Source organism: Ornithodoros turicata, chromosome 1, assembly GCF_037126465.1.
Source record: "Ornithodoros turicata isolate Travis chromosome 1, ASM3712646v1, whole genome shotgun sequence".
NCBI lineage: Eukaryota > Metazoa > Arthropoda > Arachnida > Ixodida > Argasidae > Ornithodoros > Ornithodoros turicata.
In genome coordinates, this window is record NC_088201.1 from 88,258,067 (window position 1) to 88,276,302 (window position 18,236).

Here is an 18,236-nt window from a genome sequence, read left to right on the forward strand (position 1 = left end):
CCTGCTCTCTAGTTGACTGTTTCGCCATCTATATTCGACGCTGTAAAACTGGGAAACCAGTGTTGAACGCATGCACATAGAGGCAGAAAAGGCGGCAACTGAAGTGGACTGAAGAAATGTAAACTACAAGACAGCACAGCAGAATAAATTGTTCCTTTTCTTCAGGAGACAGCGAGAAATGGTCCCCAACCTGCATTTGCTCGACACTTATGACCACATAGGACCAGCATGGGACTATCAGAATTAGCGCGGTACAGTCAAACCCCCGTACAGCGATATTGACGGTTATCGTAAATTTGATCGTTATACGGATTATATCGCTAACCGCGGGCTGGGCTAAAAATAGCCGCGCCGCATTGTCTATCCGCTGAGATAAAGCAGACTGTACCAGAGTTCACTTTGGAAACCAGCATTTATTGAAAATAGCTTGTTATTTTCGCTTGCTTCTGATTGTTTGTGCGCACTACAACCTCGCGCTCAAGGGCGTCGAGGATTGCCGCGTACTCAACGGGTAGGCCGCGATCCACAACGAAGTCCTACAGCGCGTCGAGAGCGCGCAGAGCAGCAGCGCACGAAACGGGGTGATGCGTCGTCGTCTTCGTCTGATGAAGCGTCGTTCACATTCCCATCACGCAATTCACGAACCTCATTAACGATGGCTTCGTCGGTAAACTCTTCTGTGGCCAGCACATGGTCGTCACTGTTGATGTAGTCTTCCAAAGACACCTCGCGGTCCACGAGGTTTGAGTCCGTTGCTTGTTGCCATAGGCTTCGAATCCCGTCAGTAACTTCATCATCTTCGAGCAATGTGCCGTCGTCGCAGAGATCGTCATCAGCAGGTACAGGGGGAACAAAGCCCCCTTTGAGGAAACAGTTTCGGATTGTCGACCGGCGCACCTCGTACCACGCCGCATTTACAAACTGCACAGCCATTAATGGCGTCACCTTAAGGTCAGGAACATCGTCCGTTCCTTGCGCCTTGCTTCTGTCTATGTTGAAAATCATGCGGTCGACAACGCGGCGCCTGTAGAAAGCTTTCACGTTGGCGATTACGCCCATATCCATGGCCTGTAGTCCAGAGGTCGTGTTCGGCGGAAGAAAGAGCACTTCCACTGACGATAAGGACACATTAACTTGATGTGCAGTGCAGTTGTCTAGCAACAATAAAACCTTCCTTTGTTGCTTTAACATGTCCCTGTCGAATTCTTCAAGCCACTCTTGAAACAATGCACGAGTCATCCAGGCCTTTTGATTGTAACGGTAGTGGACCGGAACAGATGCGGGGTTGGAAAAACCGCGTGGCTTTTTCGATTTCCCTATCACAAAGGGTTTCCTCCGATCGCTACCATCCATATTCGAACACAGGAAGACAGTAAGGCGCACCTTGCTGTGTTTCCCCCCCGCACAGTCTTCTCCTTTGAGAGCGTGCGTTGCTGAAGGCAGCAGTTGGTAGAACAACCCCGTCTCGTCGCCGTTATAAATGTTGCATTCGGTGTACCTTTGAAAGATGTCTTCAAGATGCTCATCCAGCCATGCCTCCCTGCCTGCACGGTCCATTGATGCACTTTCGCCGACAATCCGTCGGTACGTGATGCCATAGCGGTCCTTGAATCGTTGTAGCCATCCTCCGCAGGGCTTCAAATCTTCATCGAGGAGGTAAGCGAAGTGTTTTGCTTTTGCGGCCAGGACCGGCCCACTGATCGGGATTTTCCGACTTCGGGCGTCGAGAAACCATTTGTAGACTGCTTCCTCGATATCCTCGTACGCGCGATCCTGAATCCTTTTTCGCTTCGCACTCGCTCCGCTGCCGGCTGCTTCTTTCCGCAATTTCTCTTCATTCTTCAGGATTGTTGATATCGTTGACTGCGAAAGTCTGTGCTTCTGTGCCAGGAACGTCACCTTCGTTCCCTGTCGATGGTCATCGATGATGGCGAGTTTCGCTTCCAAAGATATTGCCTTGCGCTTCCTCGGCACAGACCCCATGACCGTCTGTAGGGAATGTTGATGCTCACAAGCTGCCGAAGTGGATGCCTATCAAGCACGAAGAGATTCCCACAAAAGAAACTGGCCCAAGAATGCAAGCAGGAGAAATGCAAAACGGGAATTAGGGCAAAGGCGCGATGGTCGGAACCCGGAGCGACCTTGACTTGTGAGTCATTAGGGTCAACAGCCTTGTGAGTCACGGAAAGCACGCGGAGTTCTCCTCCCTGCAATGTGCTCTCTTCGGCGCGCTCGCGGAGGTGTGTACCACGACGGAAAATGACGAGATGCACGTGCGGCAGCGCAGCTGGTATCGCTGAACAAGTACTGGGCGTGGAGGATTTCATCGTTATGCGCGGGTCCTTTTTCCATAGAAGCAATGCAAACTTTGACGGTAAAAATGGAAACCATCGTTGTGCGGGATATATCGTTATAGAGAATATCGTTATGCCGGGGTTTGACTGTATTGATTGAACGAGCATGTCGGCACGAGTGCTCGGTCAGCAATGCAGTTCACATTTACTACATGATATGCACATGTCAATGACATGCCGGACGTGCTCAACCCTGTACACAGGCAAATAAAAGCGGATGCTATGAGAGTCTGAACGATCTACGAGGGTGGTTCCATAAGTTTCCGGCCCGACCAACTTTTAATAGTCATACAGACGAAACAAGTGTATCACTTTTCAACATAGTCACCCTTAACTTCGATGCACTTTTGACACCTTCAACCAGCATTCTTATGCCCTTGAAAAAATAGTCAGAAGTTTTGTCCGCAAAATGCTGGAAAACTGCCTCCTATCGTTTCAAAATCTCCGTCCTCTGAGATCCCTCTTGAAGTTTGAGAACAGGAAGTAGTGACTCGGTGCCAAGTCTGGACTGTAGGGTGGGTGGTGGATTTCTTCGAAGCCGCACTCCTTCAGTGCAGCCTTGGAAACAGAAGCCGTGTGGACAGGGCCATTGTCCTGGAGCAACCGGACACCTCGACTCAACCTGACGCGTCTCTTTTCCTTGATGGCGTCTCGCAGTCGGTGCAGGAGTGAAGCATAATAAGTCACATTCACTGTGGTGTTCCTCTCTTTGAAGTCGATGAGGAGGATCCCGTGACAATCCCAAAATATTGTTGCCATGATCTTCTTAGTGGATTGTGTGACCTTGGCTTTTCTTGGGGGTGCTTCTCCTGGTTTGCGCCATTCCATCGACTCCTTTTTCGAAAGGGGATCATAGTAGACCACCATAGTCTCATCCCCTGTGACGACTGACTTCAATATTTCTTCTTCGTTCTCTTGACAGAGCTCCAAAACCTCTTTGGCACAGACAACGCGCTGTTGCTTTTGAACTGACGAGAGAAGTTGTGGCACCCATCTTGCACTGACCTTTTTCATGTGAAGGCCCTCGCCGATGATGCGAAAAACGGTTGTTTTGGAAAGCCCCAGCCTTTCTGAGATTTCCTTCACCTTCAGACGCCTGTCGCTCAGCACTTCCTCCTCGACAAGAGAAGAATTTTCTTGTGTCACCACTTCCACTGGACGACCATCGCGTGGATCATCTTCAATGGACTCTCGCCCCAGTCGAAACTGCTTAGCCCAGTCTTTTACCGTTGTGTACGACGGAGGGGCTTCCCTGTACACGTTGTCCAGTCGCGCTTTAATTTCTTTAGGCGAAAGTCCCTCTTCTGTCAAGAATTGTATCACAGCGCGGTACTCGATTTTTTCCATTTTAACTGAAGAGTGCACCATGGCTGTTTGAAATGCCGCTCTCCAACCGACAAAAGCATGGAGAGGGTTGGGGGTGAAGCTCGGGCCCTCCAACAGATGGCGCCACGCGTCCTTAATCGCATTTTCAAATTTTCGCGCGTTTTCTACCTCGGGCCAGAAGCTTATGAAACCACCCTCGTAGCTGCTATCACAATATAATTCCAGAAAACATATGCGCAATCAGGTAGCAGACGAAGTGTTCCGAACTTGCACATCTGAATCCATGCTTACCAGTGTGGAAACTGCTCGCATGAACAAATGTGCCGCTACTCCATCACGAAAGGAAAAAGACAATTTGGGTGCCTGACTACCTCAACGTCGATAGACTTTTACCTCTAGGGCATATGCATCTAGTGAAACAACCACTGCACACTGCAAAGCAAACCACAACTGAGTCTTTCTTCCTTTCGGCAGCATAAGCACTGGGTTCTGATAGTGAAATAAAGTAGTGGTACACCAAAGCTCAGCGAGGCCACAAACCTATACAGCGTGCAGCAGACACAGAACAAGGTGAACTCCAATGCTGACGAAATTCGAAAGCTTTTTAGAATGCACATATCGATGGGCGTGACACAGCATCCTCAAGTGAGACTGTACTGGACCTCACATATGAGTATGCCGCTTATAGCTGACACAATGCCGGAAAAACGTTTCAACTAGAGTTTCGGCAACTAGGCAAACGGCAACTAGAGTTTCGCCGACAAACAGTCTTCACATACCTGACATGGTACAAGAACGCACCTAAGGGACTGAGCCACACACGGATTTCGAAAGGAAGTTCCTCGGGAAACAGGGTGTCAGACAGCATCCGTTACGATAGGCTCGACCATCTTGTGGTTTCGACACCAGAAAAAAGGAGGCTGTGTTGTGCGAAGGAAAACTGCACCAGCCAAGTGCGCACGAAATGTGCTAAGTGTAACATGGGTCTCTGCATTGACTGCTTTGTACCATTTCACACAGCACCCCGATGACATGGTTCTCAATAAGTGTGTCCCGAGACTCAATAAAGCATCACTTTGTTTTTCTTTGAAGTGTACTGGGTGAACAAGCACCTAATTCTTGAGTGATCTGCTTGGATCTGGAGCTACATGAATTTTGCTTACATGACGGCCTAGCGATGCCGTGCGATGTATCTCATTTGTGGAAACAGTGACTCTGAAAATCTTTTTTGTGGGTGTCCAGGGGCACATGGCAACAAGACGTGTTGACATCAAACACAGATCAGGGAGAAAAAAATAATTCAGGCTTTCGAGGGTGTCTCCATTGTACGAGAAGTATCAACATCAACGAATGGAATCGGATTAAATACGAAATCCGGTTGGGTAGACACTGAACATGCGCTCAGACTTTCGCTCAAACATGCAACATCACACAAATGAATTGAACCTGCACAAAAATGAACTTCAACATCCTCTAGCACAATTACTTCTCAGCCGATATCTTTCCACGCAGTTTTCTTTATGCAACACAAGGTTTTCGACACAGGGTGGCATGGTTCGCAAGTCTTTTAGTAGCTGCAGACGTGTAGTCATGTTCCACATGTTTTTACAGAAACTGAAAGCGGCAGACACGCAAGTTTGTTGTCTACTGATCACTGAAACATTTTCACATTACATCCTACTGAACATATTTTCGTGTTCACCGTACAAATTTAACAGAAAAAAGTGTACTTTTCCATGTTTATGAGGACGCCATAAAAAAAGCTAAGGCATATCCCCAAATTCTACCACATCATGCAATTCACCTCAGCTTCCTCTTTACAATGAGGCCAATCATGTTAAGATCTGTCTGTTGTCCAAGAAAACAAAATATGTGCCATAGAAAATGCACAGAGGCAGACAGCCGGTATGCCGGAGGAGCAATGAAGTCACATTTAACATCGTTCGAAATCCTGCCTCATCTGCCAAGCTGTAAACCAGGAGTCACCATGCAAAATATTTTTGCTCTGCCGTGCGTTATAGCCGTGCAATCGCATTTGGAAAAAAACGTACGGATGGCGGACATCATGCTCTTGTGACGTGGTGAGGACTCAATGCCTCATTTCTTAGTTTTTCCTTCACAGCTCATGCGCCGCTTATACTACACGCTTGAGCTGTGCCACTGTATGTCACCGTTCACGTGAGGGGAGCAGCATACATCATGAGGTTCTCTCCTTCTGCGGTGCGCTCGTTTCAGGAGGAGGAGGATTTTTCAAAGGCGTGTGGAGCCCTCACGCTCGCTCTGTAGGTCACCTACGCTCGTCGTTCTTTCGCACGAACTCATTTTATTTGTTGGAGGACACTGTGCACCGAAAAACGAAAGAAATGTTTTGGGTTACCTCGAAGCTCCTTTAAAGGAGCAGAGTAGTGATAGATATTGCATTTGGTAACAATGGGCCGCTCAGGTTACATGCGACACGCACACGCACGATAAGATATATCAGAAAACAATGGAAATCATGTATCGATAGTGTGAACAATGGGTTCCCAGGTTTCAATAACATGCGCCGCCAGGATAAGGTAACGGTTAACTCGGGTAAACAATGGGAACTCACGTGTCGATAGTGTTTGATGGGCACCTGGATGCACGTTTAATGACATTTAATAACACGCAATGACATGTAATAACACGCAAATGACATGTAATAACACACAAATGACATTTAATAACAGGCAATAACATCTGATGACATTTAATAGTATTTTTCCGATCGGGTTGACGTCAGTCCGTCACCTAGTTTGGTTGCCGCGTCAGAGCGCCAGGTAGTTTCGGTTCCCACCAAGCGCCCTCTAGTTTTCAAGCTTTGGCCGTCTGTAGTTTCGGTTTCGGTTTTAAATGAATGGACGCCAAGCTTGGTACGTGTAGTTCTGGTTTCAGTTTCGAATTCCTACGTGTTGCCAGATGCCCTCTGGTTTCAAGCTATTGACCGACTGTAATTTCGGTTTCAAACCGCAGCACGCTAGTTTCGCTGTGACAACGTCAACGCAGGTTTTTGAATGGTTACCAGATGTCCCTCTAGTTTCAAGCTTTTGACCGTCTGTACTTACGGTTTCATTTGACAAAAAAATAAATGCCGCGTCACAGCATGATTTTTTCCCCCCATTTGATAAGTACACTCAAATAATGATGTACATCAGAGACCAGACAACACTGTATATATTCCTTTTTTATTTCAGCACATTATTTTACTACTCTTTTATTCAACTAACGAAAGATATGTTACAAATTACTAGAGTCTTGCTTGACTTCATCCTTGTACAGAAGCAATCTGCAAAAACAAAGGGAAAACGAAACATCCTGTGAATGCTCTTCTCAATCAGGACAAAGTCTGCGATGACTCAAATCTCGATCAGGTGTCACGCAACAACAACAAGCAGCATTATCAAAGAATCGGTTAACGTTTTCCACTTTCCGATATGTCTCTGTTACTGTGTCATGCATTTGCATAGGAGTACGACGTTTGGAAGTAAATAACCCAGTGACAACAATCACAATAAAATAGAGGTGTTCTATACACGCACATTTCCAAACTTGTGTTGCGCATTGCGACAACAGCATACAACGAATCGAGAAGCATTGCATGACTACGTATTGCGGTTACCAGCTGTGATGGTTTCGAAATAAAAATAACAAAAAAAAAAGGCATAAAGACAAGAGGTATACTCACATCCTTTCAAAGTTGCGTCGTCGATGAAGGTCTGATCGGTCTCAGTCGTCGACAGCTAGCTTATAAGACCCTTCATTTTTGTTTTATTTCAAGGGAAGGAAGGATCACGTGAATGCATCGTGGACAGCTTCTCCTTTCGCAGGAGCAGCATGTGAAATGCGATACCTCTTGCCGACGCGCTCTTTTTTCTTCTTCTTTTGGTATGATAACACAACCGCGAAACACCCGTCTGGCTTTTTCCAAACGCTCTTTGGGAACACCAACCACACACACACAAAAAAGAAACCGTTATCGCCCTCGCAAGATGAATTTTCGACTGGTGGTATACGCTGTCTGCCACGTACGAGCTTCCAGCAGTGAGTGTGCCACGTAAGAGCCAAGTGATGTGAGTATTTCAAACCATTTCTTGTGTTACAGTGTATCTTATAGCTAAATGAAATGCGGGCATGTATTTGTTTTAAATTCTTTTTATTGTTTCGCTCAGATGAGACAGCAGAGACATGGTAGCCGATTTCGAAAGAGTGATACCGTAACCGCTGTGCTTTCCATTCCCAATGAGTCTTGCAATATTGTACACATTGCCGGGACATCGTTCTATTACTTGCCTGGGTTCGAAGCTTATTTCACATAGCTTCGAGCACTCGAAGTTATAATAATTGTGCGCGACATTTGCTTCTTTCAAGCAATGCCATAGTTGACGTGTATCATTTTGCGACAGATTTACTCCGTATCTCGTCGGATGACCATTGCTGAGCCAAAGGCGTACGGCAGTTACTGCAGCTGGACATCGGTGGACGTAGATGTTATGGTCAATCTGAGTCACGGTAGTGCATTTTCCCTGTTTCAGTGTTGGTTTTGTAAATTCTGTTGTAGCTACGAAAACGAACAGGGAAACAGCACTCAGAAAGGACAAGGTGTAGCAGAACATCTCCGGACATCTATTTACCATGACGGCCTACAGTAAAATGAGACAACTCGTCATGGATTTCAATATTTATTGGTAAGCGTCTTTGGGTGACAACCTATTTTGCAACAGGTCAATTGTCATGTCGTTTATGTACACAGCCAGGTAATGGTAGCCAGTCTTCATTGCGTAGTACATGATACATAGACTTTCGGCCACCAGTTGCATTACGTCGACGTCACGATCACCGTAATAGCTGAATATTGAGCTCATCTGTTTTCCCCATTCGGAGACCAGGTCGAACGGGTGGTCGGATAGGTGCTCACACTTCCTGTGCACCCGGGCATACATTGTTTTTGAAGACTCCCACACAGTCTTTTTCGCGGGAAGGTTCAGAGGCAGGGACTGGAACAGGAAAATGTCTCTGGTTATCTTAAATGCTGCGACGAGCACTGTGTCGTCCGTTGACTTCGATGAACCGCATTCTAACACGTCATTCCAACAGGTATGAGGACGGCGACATTTTCCTTGGAGTTGATGATCCTGGGTAACGTCCCGCATGCCGCACACATCATCACCCGATTGGGACCAGGAATCGCCAGCGTTGGTTGGCTGTTCGACATCGGACCAGTGATCGCCAGTCATTTCGTCGTCGGTGGTGGCAGGTAGTTCTCCGGAACCCAAGTCCTTCTACGACTTCCAGAAGGTTGCAACAGGTACTGCACCTTTCCATTCCGAACGCGTCTTTTTATAATGCGGTGGCCCTTTCCAGGCTGCACACGTGTTAATTCGCTTGCATAAAATTGACCTTCAATAGGTTCTTCCTGCTGGTCACGTAAGAGATAGGTATTCGGGTAACCAATCTTGACTGCTCTCACCACAAAAATTTCACGCGTAAACGAACCAAGATAACTTTTGACTAACTGGTGTCTAGACTTTGCTATTCTGACAAGCTGGCCAACGCGAAAACGTGGCTTCTCTGGGGGTTTGCTCGGAGTAGGATAGAGCTTTTGTCTAAATAAATGCTCATTTTCTTTGTTGACATCCACAGGTCGTGCCGACAGAGTTCTATGAACACGATGATTATATGCTTTGACCAGAGGCTGTAAAATTTTCAAGTACGATTTATGTCCCTGATATTCAAAAGCACGATAGAGTGGCGTCATAAGACTTCGAATAGATCGTTCTGCAATACTTGCTTTCGTATTTGAATTAGTGTGGAAGAGAGATATCCCTTTTGATTTTAAAAATGCTCCGACTGACTTATTGGTGAACTCTGTACCTCTGTCTGAATGAATCAGTCTCGGAGTCCCAATACGTCTAAAAGCGAGTCTCAGTCCACGTATAATTTCCGCTGCTCGTTTATTCTGCACAGGCACTACAGCAAGCATACGAGAAAATGCGTCGATACAAAACAAAAGATAGCGAAAACCCTTGTTGTATCTCGACAGTTTCTGAAGGTCTTTCAAATCTATTTGGAATATATCCTTCACACCCAAAACGATGGTCTTCCGGAACTGACGTGGTCGCTTAAGTTCTCTGAAGAGAGAGTACACATCACTGGTTTCCAGGAACTTGGCAACCTTCGCCGGCTTTTCACCGATCGCTCGTGCGAGTCGTTGAACACCACCTAGAGCACCAGGATGGTATACGTCCACGTAAGCAGCCATTAGCACAATTTTCTTCCACGAACACGAAGTCCATCGAATGACAAGTAGGCATTTATAACGGCTGCCACGTCACCTTTGTACCAAGAGGGCGATCGATTGTGCAGTTCGTATTTTATAAGCTCGATGACGGAACTACTTGGAACAACGCGAGAATGACAGATAATCCTTCCCTCTTCATCTATCGCAAATACGGTCTTTAGCATCTGCAGAATGGCGAGGGCCTTCTTCCTGTGTCGTGCGGGAAAATGCACCAGAATGTTTTCGTCCCGAAGGTAACCACAGTGTTCCTGTTGCGTTTCCAACGTGCTCAATACCGGTTCCATTCTCGAAGTCTCTTAGCCGCTCTTGTGATAACCGGAGAAATGCGTCGACGAGGTGTCTCAGGTGTAAACGTAGGACTACCGGCTGATGGCTCTGCAGTCTCCTTTTCAAGTCGAGATGGATGTACGATAAGTGTCGGTATATTTAGCTTGACCAATAGTGGTAGGATCCTCTCGAGATACGCGGGTCGCCACACATTTCGCGCTCTTGTGACCAAATAATAAACAAGGTCTACAACGTTGGTATTTGGTATTTGTTCACCATTGACAATGAGCTCAAACGTTTTACTATTCCAGCCGAGCACGGGTTTTAGTAAACGCAGTAATTGGCTTGCTCTCATCTTGTAGCCGCTGCTCATAAAATTAACGATGGCATCTTCCTCCTCGTCCGCTTGAATCTGTGTCTGCTCTCTTGTCGATGCCACATGATTTGTCTCCTCACCTGCTGCACTAGGCTGTCTTAATGTGTTCGCGGGAGGATGCAATAGCTTGTGCAAGTACTGGATGATCTCCTTGGCCTTGATATCATCAGGCTCCTGTTTATTCAATATCGACGGAATAGTGCTTTCCCGATAGGGAACAAGCTCGTATTTCTGCATTATTTAAATGCCGATTGCTTTTGCGATGCTTTTGCCCGCTAAACTTGAAACGAGACCTAACAAGGGGGGCAACAAAAATTGCAAAAACCCGCCGGACTGATGAAGAATCCGTTTAATTTTCTTCACATCTGCACGGTCTTGCCTGGAAGCCAGTGTCCTAATGGGTGTTGCAAAAGGCTGCAATTGCTTTTTAACTTTCGCCGGTACGTCGATGTTTCCTTTGCAGAGGTTCATACAAATCTCCCTGATTGTTCGTAGCTGTTCCCTGCTGGCATGTTGAATCAGGTTGTAACGATCTTCCCCTGTCTTTGCTTCAGCGATCATACGAAGGAAACGAATGTGTTTGTTAAGCCTTTTCATGACCTGTATACGATCTGTCTGTGATCATCCGGGAAAATGTTGGTCCACACCTTATAGTGATCGTTGCTCTGTTGAGACAAGTCGATAACTAAGTATGAGTATGGTTTCTGACAGGCATCTTTATATATCGTGGGCAACAAATCATTTCGCCCGAAAATCTGCCTGGACAGCATACGCAGCTGGTCTGTAGTGCGTGGTGAACGAAATAAAACGAGAGCCGTGCTATTGAATTGTATTGTGCGATACAAAGGGTCGTTGACGAACAGGTATTGCGAGATGAACACAGCCGTGATTGACAGGTGGTGACACCCAGCGATATAAAATTTGCAGATTTCTTTGAGTCTTTGTCGGTCGGCTAAACAGTCGTCAAATATAAATAATGAGTGGCTATAATTCTCCGGATCTGCAGGGATGTCTTGACTGAAATTTACTTCAGGAAGAGTATCGAATACCGGCTGCTTATAAAGATAGATATACCATATTTGCTTGAACGGTTTGTCAAAGAGGACAGCTCTGTGTTTAATTAGTCGTGCCACGAAGGTGGATTTCCCACTTTGACTAGCCCCTGAAATTGACACCGAGGCAGGCGTCACGAACCTAAAAGGTGCTATCACTGTCATTTCGTGCAAGGGAATGAAGTCTGGTCAAGATACGTTTCGTTAGATAAACAAGTCCGTGCTTGCAAACTGCAGGGAAAAAAAGCAAACTGCAAAGGTAGGTTCGACTGCAGAGTTGACGATGTAAAAAAAAAAGAAGACTCCTCAAGGTTGCCATGCTGGCAACTTCTTATATAAGAACTGTCTGACGCTCAGCTCCTTCACTCTCGAACCTCCTTCTGAGGAGGTATGGTGTTCAGAATGATGAAATATTTTGCAGTGTTCTAACATGTGCTCCTTTTGTTTTCAGTCGGTCCAACGTGTCCGAAGGATCATCGTCGTCATCATTGCATCAGTGTACAAGTAAGCATCATGTCTTCGTCGATCTTGCATAAACTTGACAAGTTAAAGAAATGTGGAGAGTTTCAAAAAATGGCGACAATTCCTAAAAACATCAAGTATGATGTGGTTGATGTTAACAAAATTGAAACGAGGTATGGCGAGGCGGTCTACGTAGAAATTATGAAGGATCACGAGCACGTAAAGGTGTTCCTTCCAGCTCGGTTTCATAAACTAAGCACTCAAGACATCGAAGACATGAGGAACACGAGCGGGCTCTGGATGGAGAAGAAAGAGCGAGTTGGAAAAGAGGGGAAACGTCTTCTTTCGCCAGACATCGTGTTCGGTCAATCCGAGTAAAAAAATAAAAAGAAATGGTGACATGCCACCTTTGTCCTCCGGCCGATCGGCAGCACTACACAACAGCGCTGGGACTTCAAGTTCATCTGGCTAACGTTCATAACCTTGCAACACCCTGTATCCCATTTTGTGAGACACTCTGTACGCTCCGCAACTATACCAACCGCTATGAGCTTCATCTACATGACAGAGACGACGACGGGCAGGATGTCAGCACATTCTTTCATGAAAACGGACGCTACCTTGCCGGTGTACTTCGACATTTCGGATTTCCGTTACGCTTTTATGTTTTGCTGAAGGCGGAACTCGGTCGACATACGCCTGAGGATGAGATCATATTTGTCACTCAATTTATTCCTTCGAGTGTGCATACGCTGTGGTCGGAACGAGACGTAGAACGTGCTGTCATTGAAGTAGGCACTGAAGTCACCAACAATTTAGAAAAGCTTGAAATGCAGGGGTCGGGATTTTTCTTATTTCGAATTCACGCCTGCATTCTTCATGTCGGTCGTCTCGCACCACAGCTCATTGGTTGTACCGACTTTGAATTGCCAAACGAATTGAAAAAAAAGTGTCGGTGTCTTCTGAATGTCGACCTTCACGAGGATAGTGAACAGAACATGTGTTTCGCATTTTGCGTACTTGCCGGTCTACATCCTGCAAAGGGTTCTTACAGACGCAGAGCTTCATCCTACAGGTCATACCTGTCTCAATATGTATTTCCAGAGACGTTTCCTGTAGTGTTCCCGAAAGATGTAGAAATGTTTGAGAAGCAGAACGATGTGAGCATTAACGTGTACGGTTATGACAAAGATGAAAAATATGTTTACCCGATTAAGGTTGTTGACGACCAGTGCAAGAAGCATGTCGACCTACTGCTGATTGACTTCCATTTTGTACTCATTACTAATTTCAATGCTTTGTTCACACCACCTGGTTATTTTCACTGCAAACGGTGTACGATGGGTTTCACCACCCCGGGTGTACTCGCCGATCATCTACTAATGTGTAAACAACAAAAAGTGTCCAAGACTATTTTTCCAAAGAAGGGTGAGACACTGTCGTTTGCCGGAGAGCATTTGATGTCGGAAGTTCCCTTCTACTGTGTATACGACTTTGAGAGTGTACTATCACCGTGTTCGGGAGGCGGGAATGTCTACGAGGAACACATCCCTTCATCCTTCTGTCTCCTCGTCATACACTCGTGCGATTCGTATGTCTTGAAGAAACATATTTACCGTGGTGCAGACTGCGTTTCCGTTTTCATGGAACTATTGCGTAATTTGCATGATGAGCTGTATGCGATGTTGCACGAGACTGTGCCCTTGCAAATGACCCCAGGAGACGAACTCGAACATTCTGAAGCCACTCACTGTAACATCTGTAAAGAACCATTCACTAAGAAGCAGAAAGTGCAAGACCATGATCACGTAAGTGGAGAATTTCGCCAATCATTGTGTCAGGGATGTAATCTGAAACTGCGGATACCACGGAAAGTGCCCATCATTGCACATAATGCCAATTATGACCTCGGATTCATAGTAGCTCATCTGCACCTGCTTCGGAAGACAGACATCAGAGTGATAGCCTCCAGTTGTCAAAAGTTTAAGGCTATAGACATTGGTGTGTTCCGCTTCATAGACTCGTTAAGCTTCCTCAATGCTAGTCTCGACACACTGACGAAAAATCTATGTGACAAAGGTGAATCTAACTTCAGGTGTCTGCGTCAGTTTTTCGCAGAGGAGGACTACTTCAGGTTGGTTGTACGTAAAGGGGTTTTCTGTTATAACTACGTTACCTCTTTTGAACGTTACGACGAGCCCTGTTTGCCATCACGTGACCAGTTCTTTAACCAACTGAACGGATCAGAAGTGAGCGAGGAAGATTACCGCCATGCGCAAAATGTGTTTGAAAAATTTCAACTGAAGAGCCTGGGCGAGTACTCGGATTTGTACCTTCTGACGGACGCATTGCTTCTGGCAGACGTGTTTCAAAACTTCCGAATATGGGCGTTGGAGACGCACAAAATTGAACCACTTCATTTCGTGTCACTCCCGGGACTAAGCATGTCTTGCGCACTAAAAATGAGCCGGATTAATCTGGATTTAATCCACGATCCCGATGCCTATCTGTTAATTGAACGGGGCCTGCGTGGTGGTATGACCCAGTGTTCAACGCGAATGGCCACTGCAAATGTCCCAGGGACAGATCAGTACGATCCCGAAAAACCAAAGACCATAATTCATTACATGGACATAAATGGACTCTATGGCACAGTGATGCGTGAACCACTCCCATTCGGAGACTTTGAATGGCTGTCACCCGAAGAGGTTGCAGGTTTAGATGTAACCCTTGTTGCAGATTATGCAGACGTTGGTTATTTTTTAGAGGTAGACCTGGCCTACGTACAAGAGCTCCACGAACGACATAAAGATTTACCGCTCGCGCCCGAAAAAATGAGCGTCCCGTATGAGTTGCTTTCGGATTATCAGAAAGACCTGATGAAAAAATTTAACCTCCCACAGCATGATATAGAACCGAAATTACTCCTTACACTGCTTGACAAGAAGAAGTATTTTCTTCATTATCGCAGTCTAAAGTTGTACCTACAGTTGGGTCTTCGGCTCGAGAAAATTCACCGGGTGCTCAGGTTCAAACAAAAACCATTCCTGCGATCCTATGTTGACTTCCATCATGAACTACGCAAGCAGGCAACCAATACCTTCGAACGTAACCTGTACAAGAGTTTAATTAACTCCGTATATGGGAAAACATGTATGAATGTACGAAAGTTCGTCGACTGTCGCTTAGCAACTTCCGAGGAGCAAGTGTTGAGATTCTTGCGTAAACCGAACCTCAAACAATTCAGGGCTCTAAGCTCTAACGTAGTCTTGTTTCAGTTCGCTCAATCGATAGTCCGTATGCGACAGCCTCTGTACCTGGGGTTCACTATTCTCGAGCTGTCTAAAGTCATGATGTATGACTTTTATTATAACAACTTGCTTCGGGTAGCCCCGGACACAAGGCTCTTGTATATGGACACAGATTCTTATATCGTGATGCTGAGCGATGAGAAGGCCCTTGCGGAGCTCGCCGATACCCACCTTGATACATCTGGTCATTCTTGTGATGACTCGATGTATTCTACGAAAAACAAGATGGTGCTAGGAAAATTTAAGAACGAAATGCCCCACGACCACATCCTAGGGTTCTGTTGCCTGAAACCAAAGCTCTATGCACTAGACCTCCATAGTAAAAGACGATACAATCGTGCTAAGGGGGTGAAACAATGTGAAGCCCAGAAGTTGCATTATTCAATGTACATAGACTCTCTTAAGCTTGGTGAAGTGTACAAAGTTTGTCAGAACCTCATTGTGCGCAAGGAAAATATAAATAAAAGTGTATGTGTTACGAAAGTAGCTTTAAATCCCCTAGACACAAAGCGTTTCATTTGTGAGGATGGTATCCACACGTTACCCTTTGGGTACGCATCCAATGGAAAGATGTAGACAGTTTTTATGCATATGTTGCCCTACCTGGCTGTTGTTGTTGTAATGCTGTTTTTTATATATATATATATATATATATATATATATATATATATATATATATAAGATTGTGCCTGTAACGACATGGAAATAAATACAATTTTATTGTGTCAAAGTACACTGCAACATGACATGTTGTCTGTCTTTCTTGGGAATTGCTTCCGTACAAGGACGGGTACCAGCTTGTCGTTCAGCGTGAAGTTCGTTGACGAAAATCTCTGAGTGCACTCTCGGAGCGAGAATCCACAAGCGAGCATGCTGCCTACATACAGGCAGTAGAGGCCACATGTAGCTGATCCATAGCCCTGAAGTCTTTTCTTGTTATAGTAAAATGACCTGGTAGGATGAATGAATTGGTAGAATTCTTTGTAGACGGGCTGAATGCCGTAACTATCAAAATACGTAACTACATTGTCACCGGAAACATAAGTCATGGTCCAGTGTTCACCGTTACTGCTCCTTGGAGCCGTGTTAATCACATAAATCCCGGGTATGGCTTCCTGTCTTGCGATTTCATTGCATGCAAAGGTTCCCCGAAACAGTTCTCTGGTGCAGTAGTGTCTACTGAATGCTGCATAGAACTGCCACTCCTCCATGTTTATTTTTCAGACAAATTTCACTCGTCTGTCTTTGTTGATTTCTAGCACACGTGGTGTTTCGGATACAAACAGCACCGTAACTGCTTCTGTTAGATTGGCAGCAAACGTTAGGGTCAGACGAACGTTGGCTTGAACAACAGGACAAAGAGCATTCACTTCTGCATCTGGAGTCAAATGGTAATAAAGCATAAATGTCTCTTTTGCATACGCAGCTGGAGCTATTGGTATATCCTTGCGTTTTAGTTTGTGAAGCAGGTGTATATAGGCTTTGGAATAGATGTCTCGTTGGAAGTCGAACTCATCCGTGTACTGTTGTCCACCAACGTCCAGTAGTGCTCGTTTTAGTTTGAAGTTCTCAAGCTTGAATGGGTTTCGTGGTCTGCTACCTTGGTAGGCATCGCTCCTGACCATCAATACTGTTAACTTGGAGGGAACTCGCTCGCTGTACAAGTCGTCAAATATCACCTGAGATTGGTTAGGGGCGATGGTTCTGTACTTAATTTCCAGTCCTCGGAGAAGGTATACTGCAGGTGTTGTTTGAAGTCTTCGTTCTATACCAACAAGTATACTCGGCGATAACTGAACACGTCGGAGATAGAGCACGATACGTGAAAATTCCACAGTGTGCTTTTCTGTTGCACCATCAGCTTGCAAGAGACGAAAATCATCCGACGCTTGACGTAGCACAACTCGAATATCGGTTCCGTTAAGAATGAGCTTCTGTTGTTGACATATGTCGCTGAAGATTGGGCTGTACATGTCACACAGTGCCGATCCTTTGGTTCGCTTGTAACGAGCGAAAACTCCTTTTGAATCAGATGTGGGAGCATATACCTCACTCGTGCCTAAAGGGTCTGGCTCGTATAACATTGCTGAAAGGGTGTGTGTCTGAGTTACATTGTTGGCATTCGTAATGATGTCCAAGTAGGAACGGTAGCCATAATGTTCGAAACTCGAAACCAAGGTTGAATTCAGGTAGATATGTACGTGTTGAAACAATGATGAACCAAACGCTTGGACAGGTATGACTGCATCAGGTGTTGTTGAAGTGCTTGTTGTAGTTACCGCTGGATCTCCATTCTTTCGAATGATCTTGCACTGAATATGCAAAAAGCTGGATTGAAGATCAAAGAAGCCCCCACCGAGTCCCGGAACATTGTACTCGATCACTCCGCTTGATGTCGGAGCAGATACTGGGAAAAACTCGACGTATTCAGACTTCTCCAAAGCAAAATTTGTAGGTGGAAGAGAGAAGAGTTCCAGCTGGTTTGTAGTACACAGACAAGAATCTTTATGCACTACTGCAATAGACATTTTTTTTTTCTGTCAAGTAAAGAAGTCAGATTTCCTCCGCTTCTCCGCAGGTCGAGCTTTTTTAATGGCCTTGCGTTTTCTTCCTTTCCCTGTGAGTCTCTGAAGTAACTCGTCACGAGTTTTATGCACTGTGCGGTCTACTCCTTTCTTGACGGCTTCTCGAAATGATGCTCCTTGCTGGACTTCCTCGGCTATATGTCTTCCAGTATCAAGGAGCTTTCTTCCAACGTATGGCGCTACC

The 18,236-nt window shown here is 45.6% G+C and overlaps 2 protein-coding genes across 4 annotated transcripts; one reads left to right on the forward strand and one right to left on the reverse strand.

The window, feature by feature from the left end:
• Positions 1 to 504: 504 nt before the first annotated feature.
• LOC135378176 (tigger transposable element-derived protein 6-like) lies at positions 505 to 1,983 on the reverse strand. Its single transcript, XM_064611108.1, has one exon. The coding sequence runs from the start codon at positions 1,981 to 1,983 to the stop codon at positions 505 to 507; it is 1,479 nt and encodes a 492-aa protein (XP_064467178.1).
• Positions 1,984 to 7,113: 5,130 nt separating this feature from the next.
• On the forward strand, positions 7,114 to 16,101 carry LOC135378445 (uncharacterized). 3 transcript variants are annotated; one of them, XM_064611490.1, is made up of 4 exons: positions 7,114 to 8,386; positions 8,796 to 9,006; positions 12,146 to 12,198; positions 12,395 to 16,101. In XM_064611490.1, exon 4 carries the CDS (start codon positions 12,549 to 12,551, stop codon positions 16,041 to 16,043), a length of 3,495 nt encoding a protein of 1,164 aa, XP_064467560.1. In that variant the 5' UTR covers positions 7,114 to 8,386; positions 8,796 to 9,006; positions 12,146 to 12,198; positions 12,395 to 12,548; the 3' UTR covers positions 16,044 to 16,101. The 3 variants fall into 3 exon arrangements, with proteins under 3 accessions (XP_064467560.1, XP_064467559.1, XP_064467558.1); XM_064611489.1 differs by having other exon boundaries at positions 7,114 to 7,771; positions 8,105 to 8,386; positions 12,146 to 16,101; XM_064611488.1 differs by having other exon boundaries at positions 12,146 to 16,101.
• Positions 16,102 to 18,236: the final 2,135 nt, after the last annotated feature.